Below are 26,425 nucleotides of genomic sequence, written 5' to 3' on the forward strand. Positions count from 1 at the left end.
ATGTCTCGGCTACTTCAAGGTTGAATCAGCAGCTAGAGTAGATTGGAGTGTTAGGTAAAGTACTAGGCTTTCGGGGTTTGCTTCAAATCCACCTGAGCAGCTTTGGAATATCAAGCCCTAAAGCCAGATGTTCCAGGGTTGCTCGGGTCAGGTGTGCGCAACTTGATTCCGAGGTTAGAGTCAAAACATATGCTCGATTGCAACACCTCTAGACGCTTGATAACAAATACAAGCCCTTGATGAGACCATGCAGATCAGCTCCAACAATGTTCTCGGTTTACCGATCCCTTCATTCCCTACGGCACCTTCCAAGGTTGAAGCCTTCCTGCTCCGATGTCTCGGGCCACTTGTGCCGATTATGAATAAACATGTCTTGAACTTGGATGAACGTTGATAATAGCCAGAATGTGTGTTCGGGGCTGGTGGGACGTTGGAATATTGCCCAGGTGTGGAACTACCCAACATGGACTAGGTTGTAAATGGATATACTAAGGCAAGGCTTTTGTCCGCCTAGGTGATCCACGGGTGCTGACGAATGGAATCGGGTTTCAGAGGTTGGCTCAACCTTGGAAGCACATTGTCGACTTTTCACCTGTTGCAATATCTCAATGTTAATTCCAACAAACCTTGGAAGGTTTCAATCATCCACTTCCGCCGTTCCAAGGTTACATGGGTGTCTTCCCGAGATTCCGAGGTCGGGGCGGACCGAAATATATCCAAACACCTGAGCGTCCACCTCGGCACCTGGGCAGTTCTAGGTACGGAGTAGACTTGAGCAATCTTGGAAATTGGAAACCTACACAGCACACTGATCACGAAAAGATAATATCTCCAATTAACATCAGAAACCTTGAAACCCTTGAAACAAACTCAGCAACCAACTACAAGTAACAAGCCCCAACCATTAATCCACGCAGCCACCACCAAAAAAAAAAAAAAAAAGAGGTTACAAAGCCAAAAGGCTCGAAATGAAATTCTCAAATATGAAAGGGCCCAGAACGACCATGAATGTGCTAGAAGACAAGAGGAAAGAGAAAAAAGAAAACACAAAAAAAAAAAGACCAGTAATCCACGCTCCCAATACTCAATGACAATGATTCAAATGCACGATGCAAAGGAGAGAAAAAAGAACAATTCGAAAAAGAAATGATCAAAAAGTGGATAGTGGCTCCGAGTAGATGGAGGACATTCATTAGATTTCAGACACGGGGTTTGATTTGGAATTTCGAAATTCGAGGATCGGAAAACGTCAGGTTTTTGGTGAGTGCCGATGGTTTTGGCCCGGGTGTGTGTTTTTTTTTTTGGTTGTTTGTTTTTCGTGTAGCAAACATATGGTATTTGTCGATTGTAGGGGGTGATCTCGTGGGATCGATTGAAAGATCCTTAAACGCCTTGTTTTCGCCTGTGATGCATGTCTAAAAGACGAGAATGCAGTTCAAGTGAAGAGGTTGCAAGATGGCTTCACTTGTGCAATAGAGAGTCCGCTCGGAAACTTAGATGAAGTGTGTATAGATCTTGGAGTTTTCGTGAACTTCCATCTCCTGGGAGGTTGTTAGTGATCGGTAGTAGATAGCGAAGGGGAATGAGACATACCATTTTAAAGTTATTGATCTCCTCCCGGATCTGCTGGGCGAGCAGGGGAGTGAGACGATTGCAGGTGGCGATTTCGCCGCGACGATCGTATTCGCCGCTGGGCCAGGTCTCGTGGAACTGGATGCGGGGGCTGAAGACGATATTTCTACCGCCGACAGCTTGTGGGGTCATGGGGGCGCTCTTGGAGTCCGAGTTGAAACGTCCCGCATTGGAAAGGAAGTAGTCTTCGCCGGCAATCTTGACCGAGTCATTCTGCGCGGGAGATCGCGAGGACTCATCCGGGGTCGGGGGAGCACTGGAGTGTGGTGAATCACCACCGGCCAGTGCGTGCGCAGGTGAGGAGACGCCTAGATCCGAGTGAGTTTCTAAATATTGGTTAGCTTGATGTCAACATTGGAACACTCCAAGAAGAAGACCTACTTTTCAAGATACCCTTGCGGAGACCAGCCAGAATTTCGGCACGTTCCTGGTCTCCCCCACAATGCTCTTACGCGATTGGAGGTTCTCCGAAGCTGCCCGCTCGCGGATGGAGGTGGATCGTCGGATCTCTGCGGCATTGCCTTCGACCTTGGGGAAGACGGTGGCTCCACGGGGGAGATCGGCGGGGTCGGGGTTGACCGCAACGCTCTCTCGCTCGGCCTCCACGTTCACCACGGTGATCTGGGGCGGCGAGGCCTCAGGGGCTGCTCCTTCCATGGAGTTGATACTAGCCACTGATTTGGGACGGAACATGCCTACCAAGGAGCGAGTTGACCGCTTCATACCCTTGCCCATCTTTCGAAGCATCATAGACGCCGACGAAGCGGTGGACGACACCGAGAGATTGTCATTGGATCCAGTGAAGAAGTGGCCTTGGCCAGAGTAAATACTCTCGCCCAAACCGCTTAGCTCCTGCTGTTCGGCAATGGCAGCTTGCTCGGGCCCCAGTTGCTCGCGGAGGGCTTCACGGCGCGCCTGCTCCACGGCGTATGCTTCTCGCTTGGCAGCATTGGTTTGTGCGGATGTTTTCAAGAGCTCGGAAGCACTCCCGAACGAGAAAGCTCGTCGCAGGCGTGACTTTCCAGGGCGCTTGCTGTCATTTTTCAGATCATTGAGACGCTTTGCAGCGGGTGAGTCCAGCGGGGGCGGCGTCGCTTTCCGGGGAGTCGGTTGGGGGGTGGGTTTCGGGGGTTCAGGCTCGGTCGATGCGGGCTGCGATAATGGCGAAGGCTTGCTCGTACGTTTTTCTTCGGGCTTAGTCTTGCTGGTTGTGGAATCTGGGGTGCCTTCTCGTGCCTGTAGATCAGAAAAGAAGAAAGTTGGTTAATATACATAGTGAGCGTGGTGGTAGCCTGAGATTGTATCTCTTACCGAGGATGCAGACGAGTGTGCCGAGTGAACACTGCCCACACTGTTCCGCTGCGAATGAGATGAGCCAGGCCGTTGGTTATCGAATGTGATGAAGTCGTAAGACCCTGCCTGAGCAGGGGCAGGGGCAGGGGCAGGGACAGGGGTTGACACCGGGAGGTCCAGTTGAAGATTTGGATATGCCGATGCATCCATGTTACCCAGGCTTCGTCGGCGATATCGCTCTGGTTGTGTCTTCTCCCCATGCGATGAATCATCCACGCTGGAGACCCGAGTGTGCATGGTCGGCCGAACCGGTCTCGGGGAGCTCATATCATCGATGACCACGGTCGGGACCGGAGCCGCCGGGGTGGAGGGGGCAGCGGCCTCGGCTCGCTGGTTACCACGACGGTACCGATTCGGGGATGGCTTGGGGGAGGCAGCGCTGCCAGCGGAGGGGGAAGGGAGGTTGGCGATGGACAGGGGGCGGACGGGTTGATCGGTCCTGGGTTGGCGGGATGGGAGGGCGCTATCGTCCTTGGAGACGGGGGAATGGAAGGAGGAGTTGGAAGAAGAATTGGATACAGAACCAGCTGCAAGGTGTGAAGATCGGGGGGTGGCACCATGTGTCGGGTTCGCGGGCCCTGAAGCGGGAGCGGAAAAGGTGCGATGCTCGGGACGAAGGTGTGGTGTCCACGATTGGCGGTTGGTCGTATTCTGATAGTTGTACGGAGCCACCACCGGGTGCCCTGCTCGATAATTCCCAGAATTCCCATTAAAGGAAGACCACGACATCGTCTGGATGCGAGACGGGTGGTTGGGGGAGAAGGTGCCTGATGAGGAAGAAGGACGCGTCTGAAGCACAGGTACCGTGCCACTCTGTTGCGGGATTGTTTGGACCAACGCAGCCATATTGTTTTCCCCCTCCCTAGGAAAAGAAAAAGGGAATCACGGAGGGTTCGTGATTTTTCAAGAGGACGAGTGTGGTCAAATGGGGACCCGAGGAACCGAACTGAGATACTGTACGGGGAGTCACCTGTCAGTTTGTGTTCTCGCGCCAACGTTTTTTTTTTTTTTTTTTTCCCTCCTTCTCTCTTCCTTCTTCTTTGACAGGAGAAAGGGGGTGTCTCCTTCACTTTTCCCCCACGAGACCGCGTCAGCCAGGGTTAAGAACGTACCGTGAACATGAAAAACTATAGTGATACAGCGATTAAGAGGCCAAAAAAGGAGGGCCCAAAAAAAGAAGGAGGAACTCGAAACCAGGCGAGTTATCAGAAACGAAAGTAGTGGAAAGCGAATTCCGGGATGTCTCTAGAAGAGCATGTACAAGAACCGAAAGAAACCCCAGAAACGTGTCGAGAAGGAAGAGAAGAGAAGGGGGTGGAGAAGGAAAATAGGAGGGGCTATGTAGATTAGGGGGTATGTTTATCATACCGTAATGCTCGCCGCTTCTGTATGTTTTAAACACTGGGATATTTCAATTTCTATCCTATTTCTTATTCTCAGATTCTAAATCTATATTCCTATCGCGGTGTCCAATCTGTTCATCTTCAAGTGTCGTGATGCTCGAACATTAAAGGGGCCCACCAATCATACCCCTTAATGCAGCCATTCTTAGACATCTCCATAGCTATTTCCGGCAATCTGACCTCGTATTGTCCATAAACAAGCTGCCTGAACGGTGTAGACGTAGGCGTCTACACCGAAGGCATCTTTTATTCTGCATCTGTATGGTATATTTGTATATTTGTATATTTGTACGTTTGTATATTTGTACATTTGCATATGGTATTTATTAGCCGAACGTCTCCAACTGCGGTGGGTCTCCACTAAAGTACGTAGACAAGTACGGATGTCAGTACGGAGTATCTGCCTCCGTACTTTATAAATTCCACCTGGGCATTATGCTAGTTGTGTCCTGTCCGTGTACTTGTACTTGTACTATGTTGATAATGCTCCTCAATCAGTGGGGAAAGCCAGTGGATCCCCCGAAACCGAGGTTTGGGAATCCGAACTCGTTCCGTGGTTGACTGCTTTATATCTTTCCGTCCTACTCTTTTGGTCTTTAGCTCTTACATCTTGCATCTTACTCCGTCCTCCGTGCATTGCTCGATATTAAATGTACCAGTGCTTGGTATCCTCCACTTATACACTTTCCCTCACACTGACATTCCTAAGGCTATAGCATGCTCGTGTGACTCCCAGACGAACCATTTCGGCTATAATGGCTCCTTTTTGCCCGGATCTCGGAACGACACCTGACGCCTCCTAAAGATATTCTCCACCTACTTCCGTATTGGATCTTCTCTGCCACGTCTTGGCGCTTTCTTTTTCGATTATTTCGCCGGAATAAGTACAATCAGTACAATCAGTACAATCAGTACACAGCCTTGCAAATACCAAGAGATTTCCAGTGCAGAATATTCATAAGGCAAACGGACTAGGTATATTGTTACCATACCCCGTACCTTACCTAACCTATATAGTTCGCACATGGTGCCATTTATTTATGGATCTCATCATAAGATGCTACCTATTGCTGTCAGATAAGTAGTTCTAACCCGTGGAAAGTCTATTCTACACCTTACGATTTAGCGGTCCTACTTCCAAGGTTATCGTTTAATGTGCCTATTGATCCTTTTGGTCATTTTGTTTCATCTCTTTCCCTCGGAAGTTTATTTGCTACACTAAATCTACGGGCGGAAGTTCACTGGCCGTGCTGACGCACGGCTTGCATCGAGTTCGGGTACGACCTTGGAGCCATGCCCCGGTGGAGATTGCTTGGCATCTAACGTTCGCTTCCCAAGCCACACGGCTTCAATATAGATGCAGGGTAACAGGGCCTGATGTTTATATCTCTTGGCACCTGCGGCCGGCTCGTCCAGGTACCAGTCCATATCGTGAGCCCTGTCACAAGAGCACAGGGGTATATATAAATTCTATTTTCATCTCCTTAACTCATAAAGCCATCTGCCCAGGTGGTACCTAGGTACTCCGTATACTTCGTATAATCCGCAGTATATCTCAAATGTCCATATCGTCAGAACCATCCATATCATCATCAAGACCCTCAAAGACCATGAACTTTTCATTCTTCGCATCCGTATCGTCCGGAACAACGTTTCCATCCTGAATCTCACAGTCCTTCAGAACAGACTCACGGCCAATTTTACTCCGGCGCCCAACAATGCACCCGGTCAATTGCGCCCGCGATCCAATGACCGCCCCATCCATCACAAGGCAGCGCGTCAACCGCGCACCGCTGGCAATGTGCACATTGGCGCCAATACAGCTCTCCTTGATCACGCACTTCTCCTCGACGGTCGTGTTGCTGTCGAGGAGGCAATCGGTCTTCGTCACCGTGCATCGCTGCGCCACACCCTGCGGGTAGGCGATTTTGGACGCATGGGCAAACGCAGACGCCTCGGTCCGACCGACCTCTTCAATAGATTCCAACTTGGCGAGACGGAGAGAGGTCGAAAGGAGCAGAGCGGATGAATCGACTCTGCGGACGAATGGTGATGTGCCCCGCTGCACGTAAGCAAGCAGGGGCGGGAGCTCAGAGGATTCCGCAGATTCTTCGATCTGGGATTTCGGTGCCGAGGTGGCTTTCGTGGTACTCATGCCTGGAAGATTGATTTCCTCTTCCAGTGCGCCCTCGCCACCGAGTGATTCGCCGTCGTGGCTTCTCACGTCCTCGTCTACAGAGTGGCTGCGATTCTTGCGCTCGAAGATTTCGTTAATCTTAAGCTTATCGCTTAGACCACGCTGCCACTCTGATTTCGCCCACCATCCAATCAAGTCCTCGCTAACGGACTGGAATTGTTCATTCAAGCGCGCCATGTCTTTCACCCATTGTGGGAGGATGTAGATGTGTGCGTCACGGTAGCTCGTCAGCATCTTGACTTGCGCGTGCTTGTCTACTAGAGAATGACGCATGAGGAAACCCTTATCGTTCACCATCTTCTCCTTCAGTGTGTCCATGGGCATGGAGAGGACGACCTTGGAGAGCTGGGCGCGGAGCTCGGAAAGTGAGACGACGGGGGACTCGGATTGTTCGAGTGGTGCGACGGCTACGAAGTCGGTTCCCTCGCCCTTGACGCTCTCCTCGCGACCCTGCGTTTGGTAGTACATGCTGAGACCGTTGCGACGGCCCTTCTCGCCGCCGGAGACCATCCATGCCTCGAGCAGAGACTCGCCGGGGAGATCGCAGACGAGATCGCATGGAAGGAGGAGGAAGTCGGATTTGATGCAGGTTTGCACCTCCGGCAGACGGAGGAGCTCTGCGGTACCAGTCGTCATTTCGAGGTCCTTTGGTGCGATGACTGATGGCGTGGGGAGGGAGGTGAGGTGGGGATTTTGACGGAGAGCTGCTTGGAGGGGAGCGAGAGAGGTGGGAGGTGTGACCAAGGTGACATCTGGTATCATGAGTTCTTTGTCCAGAATTCGATACGAGGAGCAAATGCAGGTGTTTCTCACCAGTGATGCCCATGCGTCGACAGAAATCCAGGACATAATAGATCATCGGCCGATTGGCGATCGGGAGGAGACATTTGGGGTATTCCTCGGGGTTGGAGGTAAACGTGTTGAGAGAGACACCAGGGCCACTGTTGAATGTTAGTCCTGCTGGTGATTTTCTCAAAGCGGATGTTCTCACCAAAGTACGATACTTTGGAAGCCCGTGGGGGGCACAGGGACCGAGTGGGGCATATTTATCTGCCTATTTATCACACTCGGGGTGATATAAAGACACAATTCTGGGCTGGCAGTCCGACAAGTCACACCTGGAGGGGTGATATAAAAAGACCTTATCGGGCTCGGAGTCATGCTCACGTAATCACAAAATTTACATAATAATGCACGATGCTCCAAGGTCACGTGGCGCTGCCCCTAGTGACCCGCCTCCAGATTTGGGATGCAAACAGGCCAAACATAAGTAAACACCGCGGCAATCGTTGGCCCAGCCACATGTTTCTAAGATCCGAGGAGACAGCCATCGTCCTCCCTCCCCCCATTCTACTTTCCCCACCCTCTCCTTTTCCAATTCGCCGAGTGTTATGCGACCTGCGAGTCATTGCGACCGCGTTTGTTAATCGATTAATGCGTTACCCCTAATCGAACTCCGATCGCAATGTCTTTTCCGAACGACCGTCGCCGCGGCGGAGCCGGCGCTGGCTTCAGCTCATCCGGCTCACGAACCGCCCTGGGGTACTGGCTCCCCCTAGCTTTGACAGCTGGAGTCGCAACTGTCAGCATCGCTGCTTGGATCTGGAGTGAACGAAATGACGAAGACGACGAAGACGACCGCCCCCACGACGGCGGGGGCCGCCCTTACCAGCCCTCAGCCCCGGGTAGTGAATATCCTCCGCCATCGTATACTACTGGAGACTATGCCCGAAGCGCAGGCCCTGAAACCCTGCCTGGAGATCCTTCATATGACCATGGGATGATGGCCCGCATGCAAGGTGCTTTGCGTCGCACGCCTAGTCCTCAACAGATATTCGACGGCGCTAGCAAGAGAGTTGTAGCTGGTGTCACTGCCGCTGGAGCTTTTGTCGGCGGTGCTCTTACTTCCATTCGCGAAGATAACAAGGGCGAGGGCGACTTTGAAGATCATTCCAGGTGGTCCGAGGAGGCCCGAGCAAGAGCTCACGAGAGAAGTCAACAACAAGGCGCAGTCGCCCCAACTATGAGTGGTGGACTGCCTAGCCGCGGCGCCAATTCATCCGAGAAAAAGAAGAAGACCGTTGTTATCATTGTCTCATCAGACTCATCGGCCGACTCAGATGAGTTTACTTCCGAGCACGCAGTAAGTATCCTCTTATCTGTAGCACTTGCATGGCTAAACTAACATTTACAGTCCATTTTGTCTCATCTCCCTGAACATGTTGATCTGGAAACATCAAAGATCTTTGTGTTGATCTATGCACCGGACCAGAAGCGCGCTATCGTCAAAGGTGGCTCATCACGTCCCACTGCTTCCATCACTTCTTCGTACTCCAACATTGCTACCGAGGAAGCAGCATCGGCCGAGGACCTGAACACTGGGGCATTGACCTCGGTGGAGCCTCGCCAGGATGACGAAATGGAGGGTACATCTCGCTATTTCCGAACTCTATACACCCAGGCTCAAACCTTGGTTGAAAAGGACACCATGATTATGCCATTCAGCACAGTCGGTGGCTTCGTGCATCTTGTGCGCCACCTTTCCCCAGAGCTTGTGTACGTCCAGGAGTCTTTAACTGGAGATAACGGTGAAGCTGTGCAGCATATCGCTGGCTGGGTTCGTCAAGTCATTGTCGTTGTTGGAGACGAGGGTGGCCGCGGCGGACTCATTGACAGCGATGATGAGTCGGCACTTGGTGAGAAGGGAGAGAGATGGTGGCAAAAAGAAGGCACCATCGGAATCGGAAAGCGTATCGATGTAGTCGACGTGGTCCGGGTTGGAGATGACTGGCGACGACGGGTGCGTGGTTTGGACTAAGTTCTAGGCCGGATCCCGACGTGGCGCTATGATTTTGATGTTGATACTTGATTGTTTGTGTCTATACCTGTTTTGCTCACCCCCTGATGATTGATTGACCCTATTCCCCTGTTTTATCCATGTCGTTTATACTTTGATTCTCTACTATGGTGCCTCAATTGAAGTTCCAGATTGTTCCATCCTAATTGACAAATAGCTTTCAGAAATGCTTCACTTTTCCTTGTAAATCAGTACACAACTCAACCTCAGATCAACAATTACAGACAAACCATACTGTCACCATTCTCACAGGGTTGTTCAGTATCTACAGAGACAGGTAGTTCATCGTGTTTTGAGAGTGTAATGATGACGCTATTCCTAAAGCGGAAATGGTCAGCTGACCACCTCACGTCTCGCGGGCGGCTTGGCATCATCAACTCCTCTGCAAGACTCGCCCAGCGTCTTTCCCGATCCACCCCTTCCTAGTAGCCTTATCGGACGGGCGCTTCCGTTCACTCATTCTTTCAAGCCGCCTGGCTAACTTCCGCTAATTTTCCGCATTGATTCCAGCTGTGCTGGGGACCGGTGCCGCCCTCTCCATCCCCACATGTCTCGCGCATCGGCCATCCCATCCAGTTCCCGAGCACCGCTTTCATTCAACATTGACAAGTCGGCATCCCGATAAGTCGCATTCTTAGTCTACTGGCGACCTTCAGCTTGCGCAGCGGGCGCAGACACAATGGCGACCGCAATTTCGAAACCGACGCCCCATACCCAGAAGATGAAGCGGCCGCCCCCGCCTTTCGGCCAGGCCGCGGTCAACGGAGTAAAAGGCCACCACCTCTCATCTTCGCCCACATCGGCTGCCAAACGCCCGCCGACAAGTGCCGCCGCCGGCGCAGGTAACAATATCACAAACGGCGCAGGCCACATGCCCAACCACACCGCAAAAGGCCCCCTTAATCGGACAAGGAACCAGGCGCAGCGCACAATTGATCAGTCCTCAAGATCTGGCCGGCCAGTCACGAGAACGGCTGCTTCTGACAGTGCACAGCGAGTTGGGAAAAAGGCACCTGAACCTTTTGGTAAGCAGTCCCAGCAAGCATGCAATGCCATTGCACGTTAGTTGATCCTGACCCTTCGCTTGTCATTACAGTGAAAACAACATCTTATATCCTCAAGAAATACGCGAAATGTCCGCCATCTCTTACTGTGCATTTGCACCCAACGCACTTCCGATTCGAGCAACAAGATGGCAGCTTCCCTTACAATTCTGAGATGAAGGTGATTATCGAGCACATTCGCGCCGGGACTGTTCCTCATGATCTAATCGAGGAGCTCTTGCGAGGCGGTGTGCCGTTCTACGAAGGTAGTCTTGAGCCTTGCCATGCATGCAGTGCTATTATCGTTGGCTAACAATTTCTAGCATGTCTCATTGTTCGGGTTGTCGACCACAAATCCGCCTCCGCGCAAGCGAAAAAGACAACTATCAAATCTACTAACGAGACCAATACCCCGTTCTCGCTTCATAATTACAACGAGCATGTAACGCCTTCCGCCTATGTTCCATACCCGAAGCAAAACCACCTCACATCCGCAACACAAGGCTCGAAGACTGAGGGGGCATCGAGTGCCAGCCAACCTCCCGAACCCTCAGCGCCCAGCGAGCAGGCGGAAGATAAGGACCTCTCTGTGTCCCAGAAGAACAACATACCTCTCCAGCCTAGAGTGTTCACCACGGTGCTCCATCCCACGGCGCGGAGCTTGCAAGCAGAGTTGACATTACTGCTCACCACACCCAAACAAGTACCTGCTCAAACAAATCCTGTCCCTGGTGCCCCTGGCAACCAGGCAGACCGTGGACATGTCGTGAAGAGACAGAAGATGATGGTCGAACCTGAACAACGCTTAGAATGCGAATCGAGAATCATTCATGCAATGGCTCCGCCCCTATTCTTAGACCCAGTTGACACTTTCCAAGCTGCCCAGCAGCTTATGAAACACTTGGAAGACCCGCTACACTGCAACCCGCCACCTTCACCGAAGCGCCGGAAGAGAACTGTGGCCGAACTCGCCGCAGACGAAGCCCTGGCCGCGGAAGAGGAGCGATTCATGCTCATCATGGACGAGCGTTTGGAGCCCACCGCTTCAGGCCCTGGTGGTGCTGCGAAGGCTGCCGCCGCGGACGACACGGGTGGTGTGGTGCCATTCGAGCCTCGGTTCTCTCGATTCAAGACCATTGAGACCATTCGCTTGCAACACGAGGAGAAAGCCAAGCGTGAACACGAGACGACTCTTAAAAAGGATGCGGTTAAGCGACAGCAGCAGGAACAAGAGAGAGAGCGACGCCGTGCGATGGAACAGCGACAGGCCGAAGAACACGCAAAAGACGAAACGCGGAGGCAGCAAATTGCAGCGCAACAGGCTCAGGCTCAACTCGCGGCGCAGCAGCAGAACCGTCACCCTATGGCTCAGCCCAATGGCATTAGCCAAGGACAACAGTCCTCGCCTGTTGTACGTAACCAGACCCCGCACACAGCTTCCTCACCACTGGTTGGTAACACTATGCCTATGCAGGCGGTTCCCATGACTATGACCGCATCCGGGTCTGGTAGTCCCCCACGACCTCCATCTGCGCTCCAGCATGCACACCCTAATGTTATGAGCCACCCGATGGCACCTTCGAGAAGTCAACAAGGCCCGAGTCGGCATGGCACTCCTCAGATGACTCAAGGTACACCGGCTATGTCGCATGCTACGCCAATTATGCGCAATGTCACACCGACCCAGCGCATGGGGCACGGCAGTCCCAATAACCCAATGGGACAGACACCATTAATGAACCAGGGAATGGGCAACAACGCCGGAATGAACGGCATGCAGTTCACCCCACAGCAGCAGCAGCTTCTACAGCAGCAGCAACAACTTCGGCAGCAACAGATTCTTGCAGCGCAGCAAGGCCATATGCAGCCAAACCAGTTTACACCACAACAACTTGCTCACCTGCAAGCCAACGCGCACGCCCAACAGAACATCCAAAGCCATCAACACCAGCAGCAACAGCAGCTCCTTCAAGCGCAGCAGCAACAAGGCAACCAACCTGTCCAGAACGTTCCGCAGCACAACCAACAAGCCTACCAGGCGCAGCTCATGCGCGCTCAATATGCTCAAATGCAGATTGTCAAGCAGCAGCAGAGTGGCCAAGGACAACATCAACAAATGCCCGGCCAGCAAAAAATCCAAGGAAATCCACAGATGACACCGCAACAGCAACAGATGCTCATGGCTGCTGCCCAGGCAAATGGCGGTGGTCCAATGGGTCAAAATGGACAAACCATGAATCCCGCCCAGAGATATTCTCAGCTATATCAACAGAGACTGTTGCGTATGCGGCATGAGATGTCTCAGCGATACATGGCTCAGTATGGTCCACCAAACCAGTACCCGCCAAGTATTGCGCAGCAGTATGGTTCCGGTCTGGAAAAGACTGCGAAGGCATGGGTTCACGAGGTCATGCGCCGCGAGCGAGAAAATGGCCAGCAGCAGCAACAACAGCGTGCTTTGCAGGCCCAACAAATGCAAGCCCAGGGCTCAATGCACAGTATGGGTGGCATGAACAACTAAGCTTGCCCTTTTCAAGCTGTAAAACTAACATCTCACAATCGAAATCTTCTGACGGGGTCGAATGGGCTTCGCCTACTCAATTTAGTCCCAATCTGGCGCTATCTCAACCTCGACACTACCAGGCAGTGTGTTGATTATCAGCCACTGCCTGCCTTTTCTTGCCTCCTTCTTTCCTCCTTTGACTATCTCTTTTTGGTCCTATCTCACTATCCTATTTGCGTTCTATCCGAATCCCGGGAATTTGTACAGGGACCAGGCATCATGGAGATGCGGCGTTTGTCATTATCATTTTTGCCTTGGTTTTCCCCTTCGTGGATTCATTTTCTTTCTTTGTTTTCTGTACTATTTGGGCATGGCTTTTGGTGGGAATCCTGGGATTTATCAGACTCGATACCATTCTGTACAGGTGTTTTGGATAATGGCGGTTGGGGTCTGGGGTCTTCTTTCTATTGTGAAATACTTCGAATTTGCTACGAAATTTGCTACAACGAAATGCAGGAACTGGCTTCTCTATTTTGCTAGAGTGATTCTTCCAAGATCGAGGGTGTTCGGTCTTCAGCTAGGGACGTAGGCAACGGCCTCGGTAACCAGGCACTAGTTATTCCAAGGTTGTAAGATCGAGATATCACCACTTGGTCAGTCCGATCGGCTCTGTCCTATGGAGTCTCCGAAGCAACGAGATGTACTACGAGGTCCTTCAATGGCTAGATCCATGGATAGTCGTTCTCGGCGCAAGAGGACATTGGACGTGCTAGTCGTGAGACCCTTGCGACCGGCACCGGAGCAACATACATTGCAGCAAGATCACCAAGAAGCGCAAGGAATTTATGAGTACTTCGTTGCGACAGTGACCTCAGACTCCTGGCGTGATGCAGGTACCAAAGTTACGGGAGATGCAGGGCTGGGCTAGACAGAGACGTCGAGCCAAAGATGCACCAAGAGCTATCAACTGGCAAAATTTGCCGAGTCTTCACGCACACTTCTGGACAAATCCAACTTGATGCGCACGCTCAAGACAAAATTTCAAAAGATAATTGCTTCGAGTTGCATATTGCACAAGGCATATTTACGACTAAGGGATGTTCCAGATCTTCAATGGATGTTTGCCACCTCGGGCGAACCGTAGGACAAAAATCTAGTACTCACTGGCTAGGGAGACGTATCTCCATTTCGATATAAGCACTTCTTCGGCGCGACCGCGGCCATGAGAGGGCCGGATCGCAATTTGACATCCGTGCTATCATCTAGTGGGAAAGGAATGGAAAGGAGGATTGAGGTAAGTATTGTATTATTGAGCTAGGGGGGGACATCTGGGGGTATCAGTAGTGAAAGCGGGCAAGCCGCTTGGGTCAGCAGCGACTCTGTGAGACATCTCTCTGGTCGTTCGTTACTCAGACTGTTGAGCTTGAATATTTGACACTCATGGAGAAAGTCATGCCAAAAAAGAAATGGTGATCATCACAGTAAGGAAAGACCAGAGGTGTGCTGCGAGGTCCATGTGATGCTAGTCAATGCTGAAGGGCATTGTCAAGGGAAGACATTAATCTCTTGAGCAATTGCTTCGCAAAGGCTGTGTATGCATGGTCGAGGATGGACAAAGAATTTGTGAGAGGTTATGATGGGAGAGATTGAAACTCGGCGTGCGCTGAATTTTTATAGCGCGGTGGGGATGACATAAGTAATTTGTCAGCATCTGCTGACATGATCACATCTGGCGATGCCAAAATGGGAAAAGCGTCAACAATCGAGTATACAATCACAATGTGGATTTTTCCACTCCCGTTTGTAAGTTGGAGTTGATTTTGTTAAGCCTTTTTGTCAGCAAACATGCTGTTAATGGTATTCGAGAGTAGGGCATAGCGCTGTGAGGTAGTAGAATAGTCTCATCTGTACTATTCAGAAGCCTATACCATAAGGTAGGGTCTCTTGGCTTGCGAGAAACTTCTCAAGGGAAGTTTGAGAGCTCATATTGAAATGGTGGACCTCAAGTGCGGCAACAGCGCTTCTGAATTTCTTAGAATCCGAGTAAAAGCTCTAGGGCGCTCCTGGCAATCTTCGACCGATTGAAACAAGGAAATCATTGCATGATGGACAGACTAAGGGTCTTAACAGACAATAATGCCAATGTCACTTCAAAAGACGGTGTGAAGAGCTAAGACAATCTTTATGATACCCCGAAATATCTGACGAGCATTTTCTATGTCTGTCGTGATCCCGCTTCAACTGTACGTTGTTCCAATGAACCCACTTACGTTGTACATGGCCCGATTAATGCAGAGCATATGTAAAGAAAGAAAAACAATACGGAAGTTTTTTCAGTGCCAATAAGATGATCCCACGAATCGTCCAAACCCCGAGCTAGGGATGATCGCCGCACATCGCCCGGGAGCTAAAGCAGATCAGCAGAATCAGACTTGGTCTGTGATACTCCGTACCCGCCCGAGCATTTAGTCTGGAACTTGTGAGTATGATTTGATCGAGGTATTCATCAGATCGACACAGGGTATATTCGAGGGAAAATAAATCGAAAAAATGGCTCATAGTCGAACATGCCACAGTCTAGAACTTGATTGTACAATATCACATTCCAATGCATGTAGCTCCCGTACAGTAGCAAAGTCAATAGATAAGTTCAAGACGAGGACCAGTGTGAGCTTTGCATTTGGTATACGGTGTAGATAGACTCAAGACACACTGCAGGTGCTCGCGTACAGCTTCCAAGATTGCCAGGCACTCTGCTGACTGATGTGGTTGAAAGTTCGTGGCCATGTCGTTTCAAACTCTGATGCCTTGGGATAAAGTTGTGCCTGTATCTGCACCGAAGTATACATAACAGTACACTGTACAATGATTCACATTGCATAGGCACACCGATGGACGTGGAAAGGATTCCAACTGGTTCGGGAGACCTTCCAAGGTTCTCCATCGAATGCCTCGAAGCATATGCACCATTAATACTGCATTATCGCTACTGCAATCCATGGATTAATCTGGAAGTAGTGTAAGAGAGAGATTTCAACCTCGTTCGTATTTACCTAATGACGTTGAAATTTTAATAAGTGGACATTTTCTTCGATGAGCAGCATTGGAGAGCTGAGGGCGAATTAGAACGCCTACTGGTGGGCGTTATGCAGGCTCGAACTATCTCGGAACCTAAACGCGCGTTGAAGATCGATCACGAGAAAGCCCAATGTTACAGTAGCAATTAATGCACTCGCAGAAGTCGGTATAATCTCTGGCTATTTGCTACAAGAACCCTGGAGGCTTTTTGAAGAAATAAGAAAAAACCAAAAATGCAGGGAAATAAGCAGGGAAAAAAAAGAAAGGTAGAAATAGTTTGGGTACCATTTCCACGTACCATACCGCCGGGAGGCCCGATTCCTATTCCCGATTAGTACTGCGCGGCATATACATAGCGCGGTGTAACGCGCTGCCGCTCGACGGCATGGGCGTCAGACTTCTACTCCAGACATAGCCCAACGTTGAACACACCGATGTGCAAAAGCCGGTGTAGCGGTGGGTTCGGGAATTTGTCATTAATGCTGGGGAAGTGGGACTGGTCAAAATAACCACGGAATGTGAAAAACCCGATGTGTGAATTGGATCGCCAGTGACTATCGTGTCAAGACCTTTCCAAGGCTAAAAGCAGGGGTCACGGGAAATGAATTCAGGCTCGTGCTGCATGTTGGTACCTACGTTTACTGTACTTTGTCCAGAGTACGGAGTACGAAGTACACCGCATAGAACGACCGTACCAGGTCCTGACTAGACCCAAAGTAGGAGAACCGTCGAAGCTACTCTGTAGAGTTACATGCTTGTTCTCTGTACTTCGTATGCTTCGAATGAGCGTGTTCCATGCACGAATATCATTAATGAGTATGCAGTAAGCATCACACTTTACTGAACTGGGGGGTCGAGGAGGGATTAGGGAAATCCCCATGTACTCCGTACTCCGTAGGGGAAATCGGGGGTAGGTGGGATTGGAATGACGTGTGAGATTCCATCACAGCGGTAAGAACATGAAAGGTAGCGTGGCCTCTTGGTACTGACTCCATATGGGGTCTAGTCTTAGACTGATGCAAGTGAAGTTGATTCTGCATTCCAGTCTCGTTCTCCGCTAGGGCCTGGGGCGCAGAGGCTGGCGCCATAGCACTAAACTTAGCAATTCACTAGGCGTTGCACTGACATCTACTATTCAAGTTGAAGAATTGTGGACCTTGAATAGGAGAATGAGAATGGACCCCACCGGTCTGATAGGTATGGCCGATTGCGCTGTCGAGTGTGGCGCGGGTGAAGTGGAGCATGGTTCGTGTCGTTCGGAGGCTCGCGGTGCGTGCTCGGTTTCACATACTTCTAGAGAGACACGTACGTACACGTAGTCAGATAGCTGGGTACGATACTTGTAGGGATATCCGTCCAGCCGAGCCGCGGTGAAGTGATGACATGGCCTATGTGAAACCCAAAGTGGGAGATCCGCCTGTTAAGAGGAACCACAAGGAGGGTCTATCTGCAGGAGGCCCGATTGGAGATGGCTCCACTGGGGGAAGATAGATCGGTTTGGAGAGATCCAGGAACTAAGGATCTAGAGCGTGGATAGCGTGTGATGTGTAACATTCTTGACATTCTTGCCACGCCCAGGAACGAACCGTGGGACAAAGAAGTCAAAGTCGCGTGTAACACGAGTCAACAACCAAGAGGCTCTTATTGGCGGGAATATTCTGAATTTCAATAGGCGCGAAGTGTATCGCGACGGTGCAGATCTTGGATTTTTGTATATTAGGCCGTAGGAATGGTAGTACAGACAGAAAAGAAAAAAAAATAATAATAAAGTAAAACAACAACACGTTGTAACAGATTGTACACGACCGCTGACCCCTGAAGGGTATTCCTCCCAAATGATTATTCCAGCGATCTCCCATAGCAAATGTAACGCCGGTGAACCCCATAGTCGTTGAAAGTACCTCCCAGCCTTTGGCTCCGGACAAATTATGCAAGAGAAAAGAAAAGAAAAACATAGAAAAAACGTAAATAAATCAAAATCTCCGATGCTCAGAGACATGTACAACGCCAGTGCCAATGGGCCTGTGATGCGTCTGCCATTTCATATAGTCGATCCTCCAGACACGGGGTATCAAATCCAAGGCCAAGTTTGTGTGAATGTGTTTCTATAGTTCCATATTTTCTTTTGGGAAAAGTCTGGAACGAATCTTTTTTAGTGGATTTCTTTGTTTTTTTTTTTCGATTTTGTTGTTTGCTTTTTGGTGTTTCGTGGGCGTGGGTCATTCGACTAATCATCCCAGCCATCAACGCTGAGCTCGCCGCAATCGGGCATGGAATCTTCAAGCTTGCTGCCGTAGATAGGACGACCGTCAGGGGTCAATTGACCACGGAAGTCAGGGTCGAAGTCTTGGCTGGTTTCATCAAGGGTTGCAACATAGCGATTACGACCGCCACGCTTGCTGTGGGTCTTGGTGTAGTGGGCGTTCAAGTTGTCGCTGCGAGAGAATGCACGGTGGCAGCCAGGGACCCAGCAGACATGAGGCTTCTCCTTGGAGTGGCTCTTCATGTGCCTCTTGAGATGTTCCTGGCGCTTGAAACGACCCTTGCAGCCAGGCTCCTTGCACTTGAACTGCACCTGCTTAATGATCGGCGGCAGGTTCTCGAGGCTGAGGGTGGATCGAAGGAGTTGTTTCTTAGAAGGTTTGCGAGAAGGCTGGCGATGACGCTGCATCAAGCCATCGCGGTAGACAGGAGAGAGAGGGAACTCGTCCTGGTACTCGCCGTGGGACATGCGGCTGACGGGAGTATCAGAGCCAGAAGGGGTGCCCATGGAAACAGAGCGGTGAGGGGTGGAAGGAGTGTGGGTCTTGAAAGTAGGGATGTTGGTGGGGAACTCGGAGTATGAAGAAGGTGGCGGCGTCATAGGACCGGCAGGGAAAGCCTGGGACGGAGTGATGGTCTGAGGTACCAAGGACTCCTGTGAAGGCATGAAGTGGAACATGTTGGTCATTGAGGCGGAGTTCGGCATCCGCTCAGTGGGTTGGTTGAAGATAGGGCGAGAGAGACAAGGATTAGAGGCGGACTCTGGCAGGTATCCAGCCTGCTGAGGTCGGTGGTAGTAGTTGCGAGCCATTTGGTTGTACTGAGGCATCTGAGCCTGGTAGGGGAACTGAGACTCTTGGTAGGTCTTGGGAACGTCCTGTTGAAGCCAAAGCTGGTCGACGTTTTCTTCGTATCCAGGTAGGTACTCAGGAAGTGCCATTTGATCTGGCCGGTCCATGTTGCCACAAGGCATGTTCATCATGCCCTCGTTGGAGGTGAGGTCGGCCATTCTGAAGGCGCTGCGCAAAGGAGTCTGGGAAGTCCGGCGCTCCATTGGCATGCTGTGGTGATATTGCGAGGGCTCGTGCCATCCGGGGGAAGCCATTGAGCCTTGGCTGTAGATGCTGGTAGGCGTAGGAGTAGGCGAGTCCAAAGGCGAGAAGCTCGATGTCATCGAGGGGCATTCGCTGGGGCCGAGAGAGTGGCAATCGACTTCAACGGTCAAACGGTCAGAGATTTGTTGTCCGTGAGATCTCATGTCGTCGAGGTCCTCGGTTTTGAAAGATTGAGATGCAGGTGGGTTGGTATCACCTGCCCAGGGCACTTTGTTTTAGTATGTGTTTTAAGATGATTGAAGCGATTGTGTTGCGAGATTGTGTGTGAGAGAGAAAGAGAGAGGCGACAGCGAGGCAGATAAAAAAAAAAAGGAAAAGAATAAGGAAAGATTGAAAGATCGATATGATGTCAAGGCAAGTGAAGGGATGGAAGACTGAAGGAAAGCGAAGGAACAGGCACAGGAGACAAGTGACAAGAGAATGTGTATTAGGTCCCAAGGTCTAGGGAAAGGAAAGAATGTTGTGAAGAGTGAAGGGAATGGAGGACAAACGAGCAGAAATAAACAAATTGGTCGAGCATAGAATCCCGAGAGGTGGAACTTACAGCTATACGCCATGGTCTAAGCTCAGATGAACTTGATTAGCGGCGCGTCGCGTGCCCGGTATCAAGCAAGGCTAGGAATGTAGACTATGAGATCCTCCGTTACCGCGGCAAAGGACGCAACGGCTGGATCTGGGCTGGGATCGACTGGAGGTCCTCGAGGGCTGCGGGTTAAAACGCGATGTTTCGCGTTAATATGGACCCGGACTACCAAAAAGAGACAGAAGAATAGGCTGGGATGGAACACCAAGCACAGGCTGGGCGATATTGGTGTCAGAAACCCTTTAACGCGGTTATTAGATTTGGCGTAGAAGGGGCTGGTCTCAGAGTTGACTGAGATTAGACGGCAGGGGGAGGGGAGATTATATGACCAGGGCTCGGTAAGGAGGAGTGGTTAGGAAATCGAGGGCCGACGGGTGTCTTAAAGAGTTTGTACAAAGCAATTAAAAGCAATGATCCACGGGGGAAGCTTGTTCCTGGTACCTGTTCTGGGCTGAAGGTGGTGCTGATGGGAAAGGTGACTTGGATCGGCGCATTGATTGCCATCCCTCACCTTTTTTTTTTTTTTTATTATCAGAGAGGCAAAAAAAAAAGAAAAATACAAAAAAGAAAAGAAAATAGCATTATTCTTTCTGGAATTGTTTGAGAAAAATGCATTATTTCTTTTTTCGGCATTAGACTTCTTAGGGTTCTCTGGCTACGTCGTCTACTATGATTAGGTAGGTGGCTGATCATTTTGAATATTTAATTCTTTAATCTTTTATGCATCTTGCCCACTATCCGATCTCCCACTAAGGTAGACTAAAGCATACTCTACATTGGAATGTCTAGGCTGTACCTCTTGGGTTCCGTGAAATGTGAGCAGAGTCTATTTGGACATGCAGTGTAAATCGCGTCCCCGGACTTCGTAGCCGTGTCGATCAAACCTGAGACCCTGATCTCCCTCTCCACTTTTGGTCTCAGATCTGGAAACCTTGGATTTATTTGTCAGTGGATTGTGAGTTTTACACACGCTTGATTCTGGAAATTATAATTCTACTATGAAGATCAGGGAAAATAAGGAAATGGTGAAACTTCTACTCAGAAACAATGTGGGCTGTTTTATTATTATTTTATGATTTATTTTTAAATAATATGAGCTCGCTCGGACGTGCAGTGGAGGCTTGGATCGATCGCATAGTACTTTTGCGACAGGTCAGACGTTAACCATTTGGTCTGTGCGAACCCGGTTGACACTGCAGCTTAGGCCGGAGAGTAGTAATCTCAGATTCCAGCATTCCCCTAATTCTCCGCGTTATTTTTCTGTGGCGAAGGATAATCGATCGCCCTTGTCTCATTGTGTCTTGCTTTCCGATAATTCCATTATGCTTCCCCAATTCTTCACGGGGATTAGGGCCATTAGGGCCATTAGGGCATCTTGGCACTTGAACTGACCTCGTCATGATCACTCGGAATGCGAGTGAAAATGAGATGGCGAATCACGCAGGCCGAGCCTGTAGATAGGCTTGGGGAGAAACTGATTTTCCCACTCATTGGGCTTGAGAATCAGCAGCCCGTCTTGCCCCAACGGTTCGGATAGTGTCGGCCTAGGCTGAAGCTGCACCTGCGTCTGATCCATCACGCGTCAGTCGAGACCCGAACGATGGAAGTCGGCTCTGGTTGCATTGCGACAAACTTCTGCGCTTAAGCTGCGTGGCGACGAGCCATAGCTAGAGTTTCGCATTTGGCTTCAGATGCTCGCAAGTCTACGTTTCAAGCCCGCCCAAATAGTGATCGCCCTCGAATGTTTGTGGAGGATCACGGTGATTAGTAATCTGTTATTTGTTGACAATACCAATTGTCTCCAGGGCTGCCCAAGAGAGGTAAATGTCAATTGTGAAAGTTCATTATAACTTTCAAGGTTTCAGGCCCAATTGGTTATGGGTATCACATCGCACATAGCGTGACTCTGGTGATGTGATGAAGCAGGGTTTCTACGTGTTGTACTAGCGTGGAATAAACGAGCGTTTGATCTGAGCCCTAAGGCTAAGCGGCTGATTTCTGACAGCTCTCAACCTTGTCCGGTTATACCCAGTACGGAGTAGGGACTCACCCCTTATTCGTGGACTTCTAAATTCTCATTAGGCTTTTCCATCGCATCGATCCGACTCTGTGGGAACTCGAATCATCGAAATGGACCTGAGCGTCGGTATTTGCTACGAACCCCGTACTATTGCCGATCTCTCCCCATGTCAGATTCATTGGCTTTCCCCCACCTGAATAATTCAACCCTTGGATTTCTTGCATCTACATTATTTCTTCCCCCATTCCTTAACCACGCCTCTATTGATATACTTGCATCTCTTACCGTGTCCCATGAGCTCGAAAACCGGTTTGACACGCTTCTTCACAGTTGGCTAGTGATACGATCTATCACTTCAATACGATGGTCCAAATCCTGGAAACCAAAAGCCGTGAGACACGTTGATCGTTCCATTGCTTACATCTCCTGTTAAGTTCCACATTAATTTCGGGTACCCCAGATCTCGTAGCATCAAGGTTCGTGCCCTGAGTCAACTTCGCCGCTCATTAAACAATATCTCCAATCAGTAGCGCAATCTGACCCTTTCCCATGATATATGCTCCATGCTCCGTACGGTACCTGCTTTCTTTTGAGCTTCTCGTTGGCCAATTCCTTGGAGCACAGACCAAACCTGCAGCAAGGGTGAATCTCGAAGCCGAGCAGAATCAAGGCACCTCCCCCGGATCTCGAGAGAGACCCCTGCGTCTCAAGGGATGCTATCACGGTGTACGTACGTCGCTCGACCTTCACACGAACCTGCCAAGCCAAGCTTGTCTGTGTCTGTGTGCTCGATGCGACTAGTACTGACCATCAAATGAGCACACTCCACCGCGATTGAGATCAGAATTGACGATCGATGGCTTAAGCTTCAAATTCTGGGCAACACCGCCTAAGTATCTATCAACTGCACGTCTAGTAGATCCCGCGATCAGCCTGGCTCGAAAATTCGATAGTGGCTTCGCGAATCAGGTTTCTGTCGCATCCAGTCATGCCATAGTCTCTTGCGTTGCAGCTCACGGCCAGAGCCGTGCCATGTTGATCAATCTGTGGCGCGGTGGATGGTGATGTGGCTTATTCGGGCTTCGCCGTTATGGATTACTAGTAACATGCCTCCCCTATTCTCTACATGGGATTTGCGTACGTCCAGCTCGCCACGAACCCACTTTAGGTTGCGTGCTATGCGCCTCCCACACAGAAATCTTCCCGTTTCGGTTGGGGCTCGTTGACATCCGACACTCCCATGACTCATTACTGAGTACTTTGTACGGACTGGGCTCTCAGTAATGTTTGATTTCCCGCCGATCGCATTGCTTTGTTTCGTGTGGCAGAGGTGGCAACTGAAACACTCCATAGATAGGCTTGGACGTAGACAATCCTGGACTAGGCTTAATTCCCCAGCTACCACCCTGACCCCCAGACCCCAGAGAGAAGGCATGATAGATAGAGTGCAACGCAAACACCGACTTTAAAACCTTATTTGGGATCAGATGTATGCCTGCATTAGCACGCCCATCCACTCTCAGGGACCAGGTACCCGGGCCTCACAAATGGAGCTATCAACTGAGTGACATTCTCAACCCCCGGTCCCCTCATCGAATGCCAAAGAGCTCCGTATTCGATCTCAGAATCGTTCAGCTCTGAAACTCAAAATCTTTTGAATATCATAACGGACGATCCAAGATATGTACGGCTGAAGCCTTTCGCTATCGCAGTGCTCCTACCATTTTGCTTTTTCCCTCCGTGAATTACTTCTTGAATGGCCCCTCTATGCAGCTTAGCCAATAAATTACAAGCCAGTAAATCCATCGGTACTATTGCTTTTGTGTGCACGCATTTCAACTGGTTGGCTGGTCCACCCGGTTCACGCTGGCGTACTCCGTACGTTGTACTGACATTCTTCGGTATGCACCTGCTGTCTCCCCCGAGGCTGCAGCGCCGCTGAACGGCTCACTTTTCCAGGGCTGCAGCTGCAGCTCTGAATGGTCGAAGCCACCGATGACATTGTGAATGTGCGGATCGTACTCCGTAGGAAATTCGATCATTTCCCTCCGCACATCCGAACCCCGTACCCCGTAATTTGGCTTGGCTTGACTCATGATACTTTTTTTACTTGAGTTTGGCATTACTTGCTGGAATGAATGATCATTTGTCACGCTACTTTTCCAAACCTTACGGAGTACCCAATTAGCTATTTATTTGACGTCTGAGTTAAGTAAGAAAATTAGAAGTTCGAACAGTCGGGATCATGGCCCTATCATCCGCCACGGTCGGAAATAGATGCTCTCCAGATTCGGATACCCGATCGGCTTGTCTACAATTAGACGTCGAGGCCCGACAACAGGGTCCTGAGCAGTTGTGGGGTGGATGAGCGTTGTGGAATTGGCAAGCTGCAGGCAATGATTTGTGAGGAAGCTTGGGGATCTGGGCTCACGATGCAGGGATAAATTTGATCGACCTATGAGATCCAAGCGTTGGAGGATAGAGGCTGCAAAAGCGATCAATAGTCTGCATTTGAGAAAGTACTTTGTGTGCTATGCACGAAGCCAAAAAAGGTCCCCGGTTCTTTGGTCGCTCGGCGCTCTCTCGGGGTCCTGGTACCTGAAGCATTGGTCGGCTTCATCCCTTGCTTCACCTTTTTGGATTTTCTTCTTTTACTATTAGTTCTTATTCGCCCAACGGTCAGTCCTTTTGGTTCAAGACAAAGCCATTCATCGTGGGTATTTTGCTTTTTTATTGGCTTTTTGCTTAATTATATAACCCAACTTGACTTGCATAGCGCATAGCCTTGCATCAACAGTTTCCGGTTTCCTGGAACTCATTTCGGTGGCGCCAATAAGTTCAGATACTCAACGTCCAGGGAGAAAAGCCTTGTGGGCCTTTTGAACTGGTGTTTGGTGGGTCGTGAATGATTCTATTTGCTCTTCAGCCTGATCGGCCTTCAGGGGTTCCCCAGACTTGACCCTCGTGTGGCCCTTTCAACCTGTATACCTGTCCTAGGATCGTGATCTGAGTCGCGATGAAGGAGAATTCTTCCAGTATCTGACGAACTTTTCGTAAAATGATTCGCGCTCTCGTTATATTTCGCGTCGCGGTCCAGACACAGTTTCCAATTACATGAATATTGTGAATCGAGACCATAATCAAACCTTACAGTGTTCCAGATATGCAGCGTTGCAATAATAGTGCCTGTATCACATACCAGCGCACGCACACCGTCCCAATGCCCTATCGAACTCACCAGGCCAAGTAAAATAAAGCAAAAGACGTTCATCTTAGGTAAACATACTAGTGGCCCAGTAGTCAGCATCGTAGCACCGGCCAAGCCCTGAGATTGCTGCTCCAAATTAGGCACCTGATCGACCGTGCAGGCTAAGTTACCTGGAGAATGTCAGACATGGGTGATTTGCAGGTGGAGCCCTGCACGCACGAACCAAGTCTAGCCAGTGAGGTGGAGGACGGGCTCGTCGTGATTGGATTGACGAGGGCGATCATTGATGAGAATCTCAATGATATCATATATTCCTGGGCCCTTGCGCCTAGGTGAAGCTTTTATCGCTGAGTTAGGTGACCTACATGCTGTTATTTGGTGTTGGTCTCATTTCCTACATATACTCGGCAGGGTCGCGGCGTCGGTGAGGTCGAGGTCGCGCCCAGTATTCTGACCGTTATGTTGCATTGGCTTTGGCGTTCACCGGAGCAAAGACATTGCATTGCGCGTCGGAAGTAACTCATGCAACGCCAGTTTTGGATTTTTGTGTCATACGCGGAATGATTATTGCTTCCAGGTGGTTCTGGCCATCGAACTTTTTCTAGCCTTGAGCTTGACATTTAACTTTTCTAGGTGTTGTCGTAAGCTTGGGCTTTTGGCTTTGTTTGTAGAATGTAGATATCAAAGCCTATGAGCCTATCACGCAAATTTCTGCGGCCATTGATCGATTATTGTGCTCTTGTAAAGTCGGTGGACGGTTAGTGAGGTGGTTCAGCTTCACAGCAATGTCAACAGCAGGGCTTAGGCCTCTGTGTCTCACCTCAGGATGTAGTAACTGCTTGGGTGCATGCATAATGCCTTGTTGCTACGGTGAGTGCTCGACCCCAAATCTGTGGTGCAACGGCAGAGTCGACGAGCGCAAACATGGAACTTACTTCCCAATGTCAGTCGCTCATCTGAACATTTCTCGGCTTTTTCAATTGCTACCTGTGGATTCAAGTCGTTCTGAGGCACCAGGGTTGCTTGTTTGGATTAGCCTTCAAGCTGCTGTTGACTCATGCATATGGTATGCAGGAAATTCCGTATTTGTAGTTGATATACATATATGTCGAAAGTGCGGTAAACTAGTCACCTAGTTTCTTCCATCCCGCCCGCAGTAGGTACCACTTCG

General features: G+C 50.1%; 5 protein-coding genes across 5 annotated transcripts; 2 read left to right on the forward strand and 3 right to left on the reverse strand.

The window, feature by feature from the left end:
* Positions 1–1,493: 1,493 nt before the first annotated feature.
* On the reverse strand, positions 1,494–3,831 carry N7506_006853 (uncharacterized protein; the record flags this gene model as incomplete). The annotated part of the gene is made up of 4 exons (XM_056956146.1): positions 1,494–1,541; positions 1,594–1,958; positions 2,085–2,868; positions 2,944–3,831. 4 exons carry the CDS (start codon positions 3,829–3,831, stop codon positions 1,494–1,496), a joined length of 2,085 nt encoding a protein of 694 aa, XP_056810480.1.
* Positions 3,832–5,943: 2,112 nt separating this feature from the next.
* N7506_006854 (translation initiation factor eIF2B subunit gamma) lies at positions 5,944–7,629 on the reverse strand (the record flags this gene model as incomplete). Its single annotated transcript, XM_056956147.1, has 3 exons — positions 5,944–7,337; positions 7,399–7,526; positions 7,577–7,629. The coding sequence occupies 3 exons, from the start codon at positions 7,627–7,629 to the stop codon at positions 5,944–5,946; spliced, it is 1,575 nt and encodes a 524-aa protein (XP_056810481.1).
* Positions 7,630–8,050: 421 nt separating this feature from the next.
* N7506_006855 (uncharacterized protein) lies at positions 8,051–9,403 on the forward strand (the record flags this gene model as incomplete). The annotated part of the gene is made up of 2 exons (XM_056956148.1): positions 8,051–8,728; positions 8,780–9,403. The coding sequence occupies 2 exons, from the start codon at positions 8,051–8,053 to the stop codon at positions 9,401–9,403; spliced, it is 1,302 nt and encodes a 433-aa protein (XP_056810482.1).
* Positions 9,404–10,121: 718 nt separating this feature from the next.
* On the forward strand, positions 10,122–13,006 carry N7506_006856 (uncharacterized protein; the record flags this gene model as incomplete). Its single annotated transcript, XM_056956149.1, has 3 exons — positions 10,122–10,467; positions 10,539–10,751; positions 10,809–13,006. The coding sequence occupies 3 exons, from the start codon at positions 10,122–10,124 to the stop codon at positions 13,004–13,006; spliced, it is 2,757 nt and encodes a 918-aa protein (XP_056810483.1).
* A 5,287-nt stretch (positions 13,007–18,293) lies between these two features.
* brlA (C2H2 type transcription factor BrlA) lies at positions 18,294–19,586 on the reverse strand (the record flags this gene model as incomplete). Its single annotated transcript, XM_056956150.1, has 1 exon — positions 18,294–19,586. The coding sequence occupies one exon, from the start codon at positions 19,584–19,586 to the stop codon at positions 18,294–18,296; it is 1,293 nt and encodes a 430-aa protein (XP_056810484.1).
* Positions 19,587–26,425: the final 6,839 nt, after the last annotated feature.

The sequence above is a fragment of the Penicillium brevicompactum genome, assembly GCF_028827555.1.
Source record: "Penicillium brevicompactum strain IBT 35665 chromosome Unknown utg000005l_segment0_segment0, whole genome shotgun sequence".
Taxonomy (NCBI): Eukaryota; Fungi; Ascomycota; class Eurotiomycetes; order Eurotiales; family Aspergillaceae; genus Penicillium; species Penicillium brevicompactum.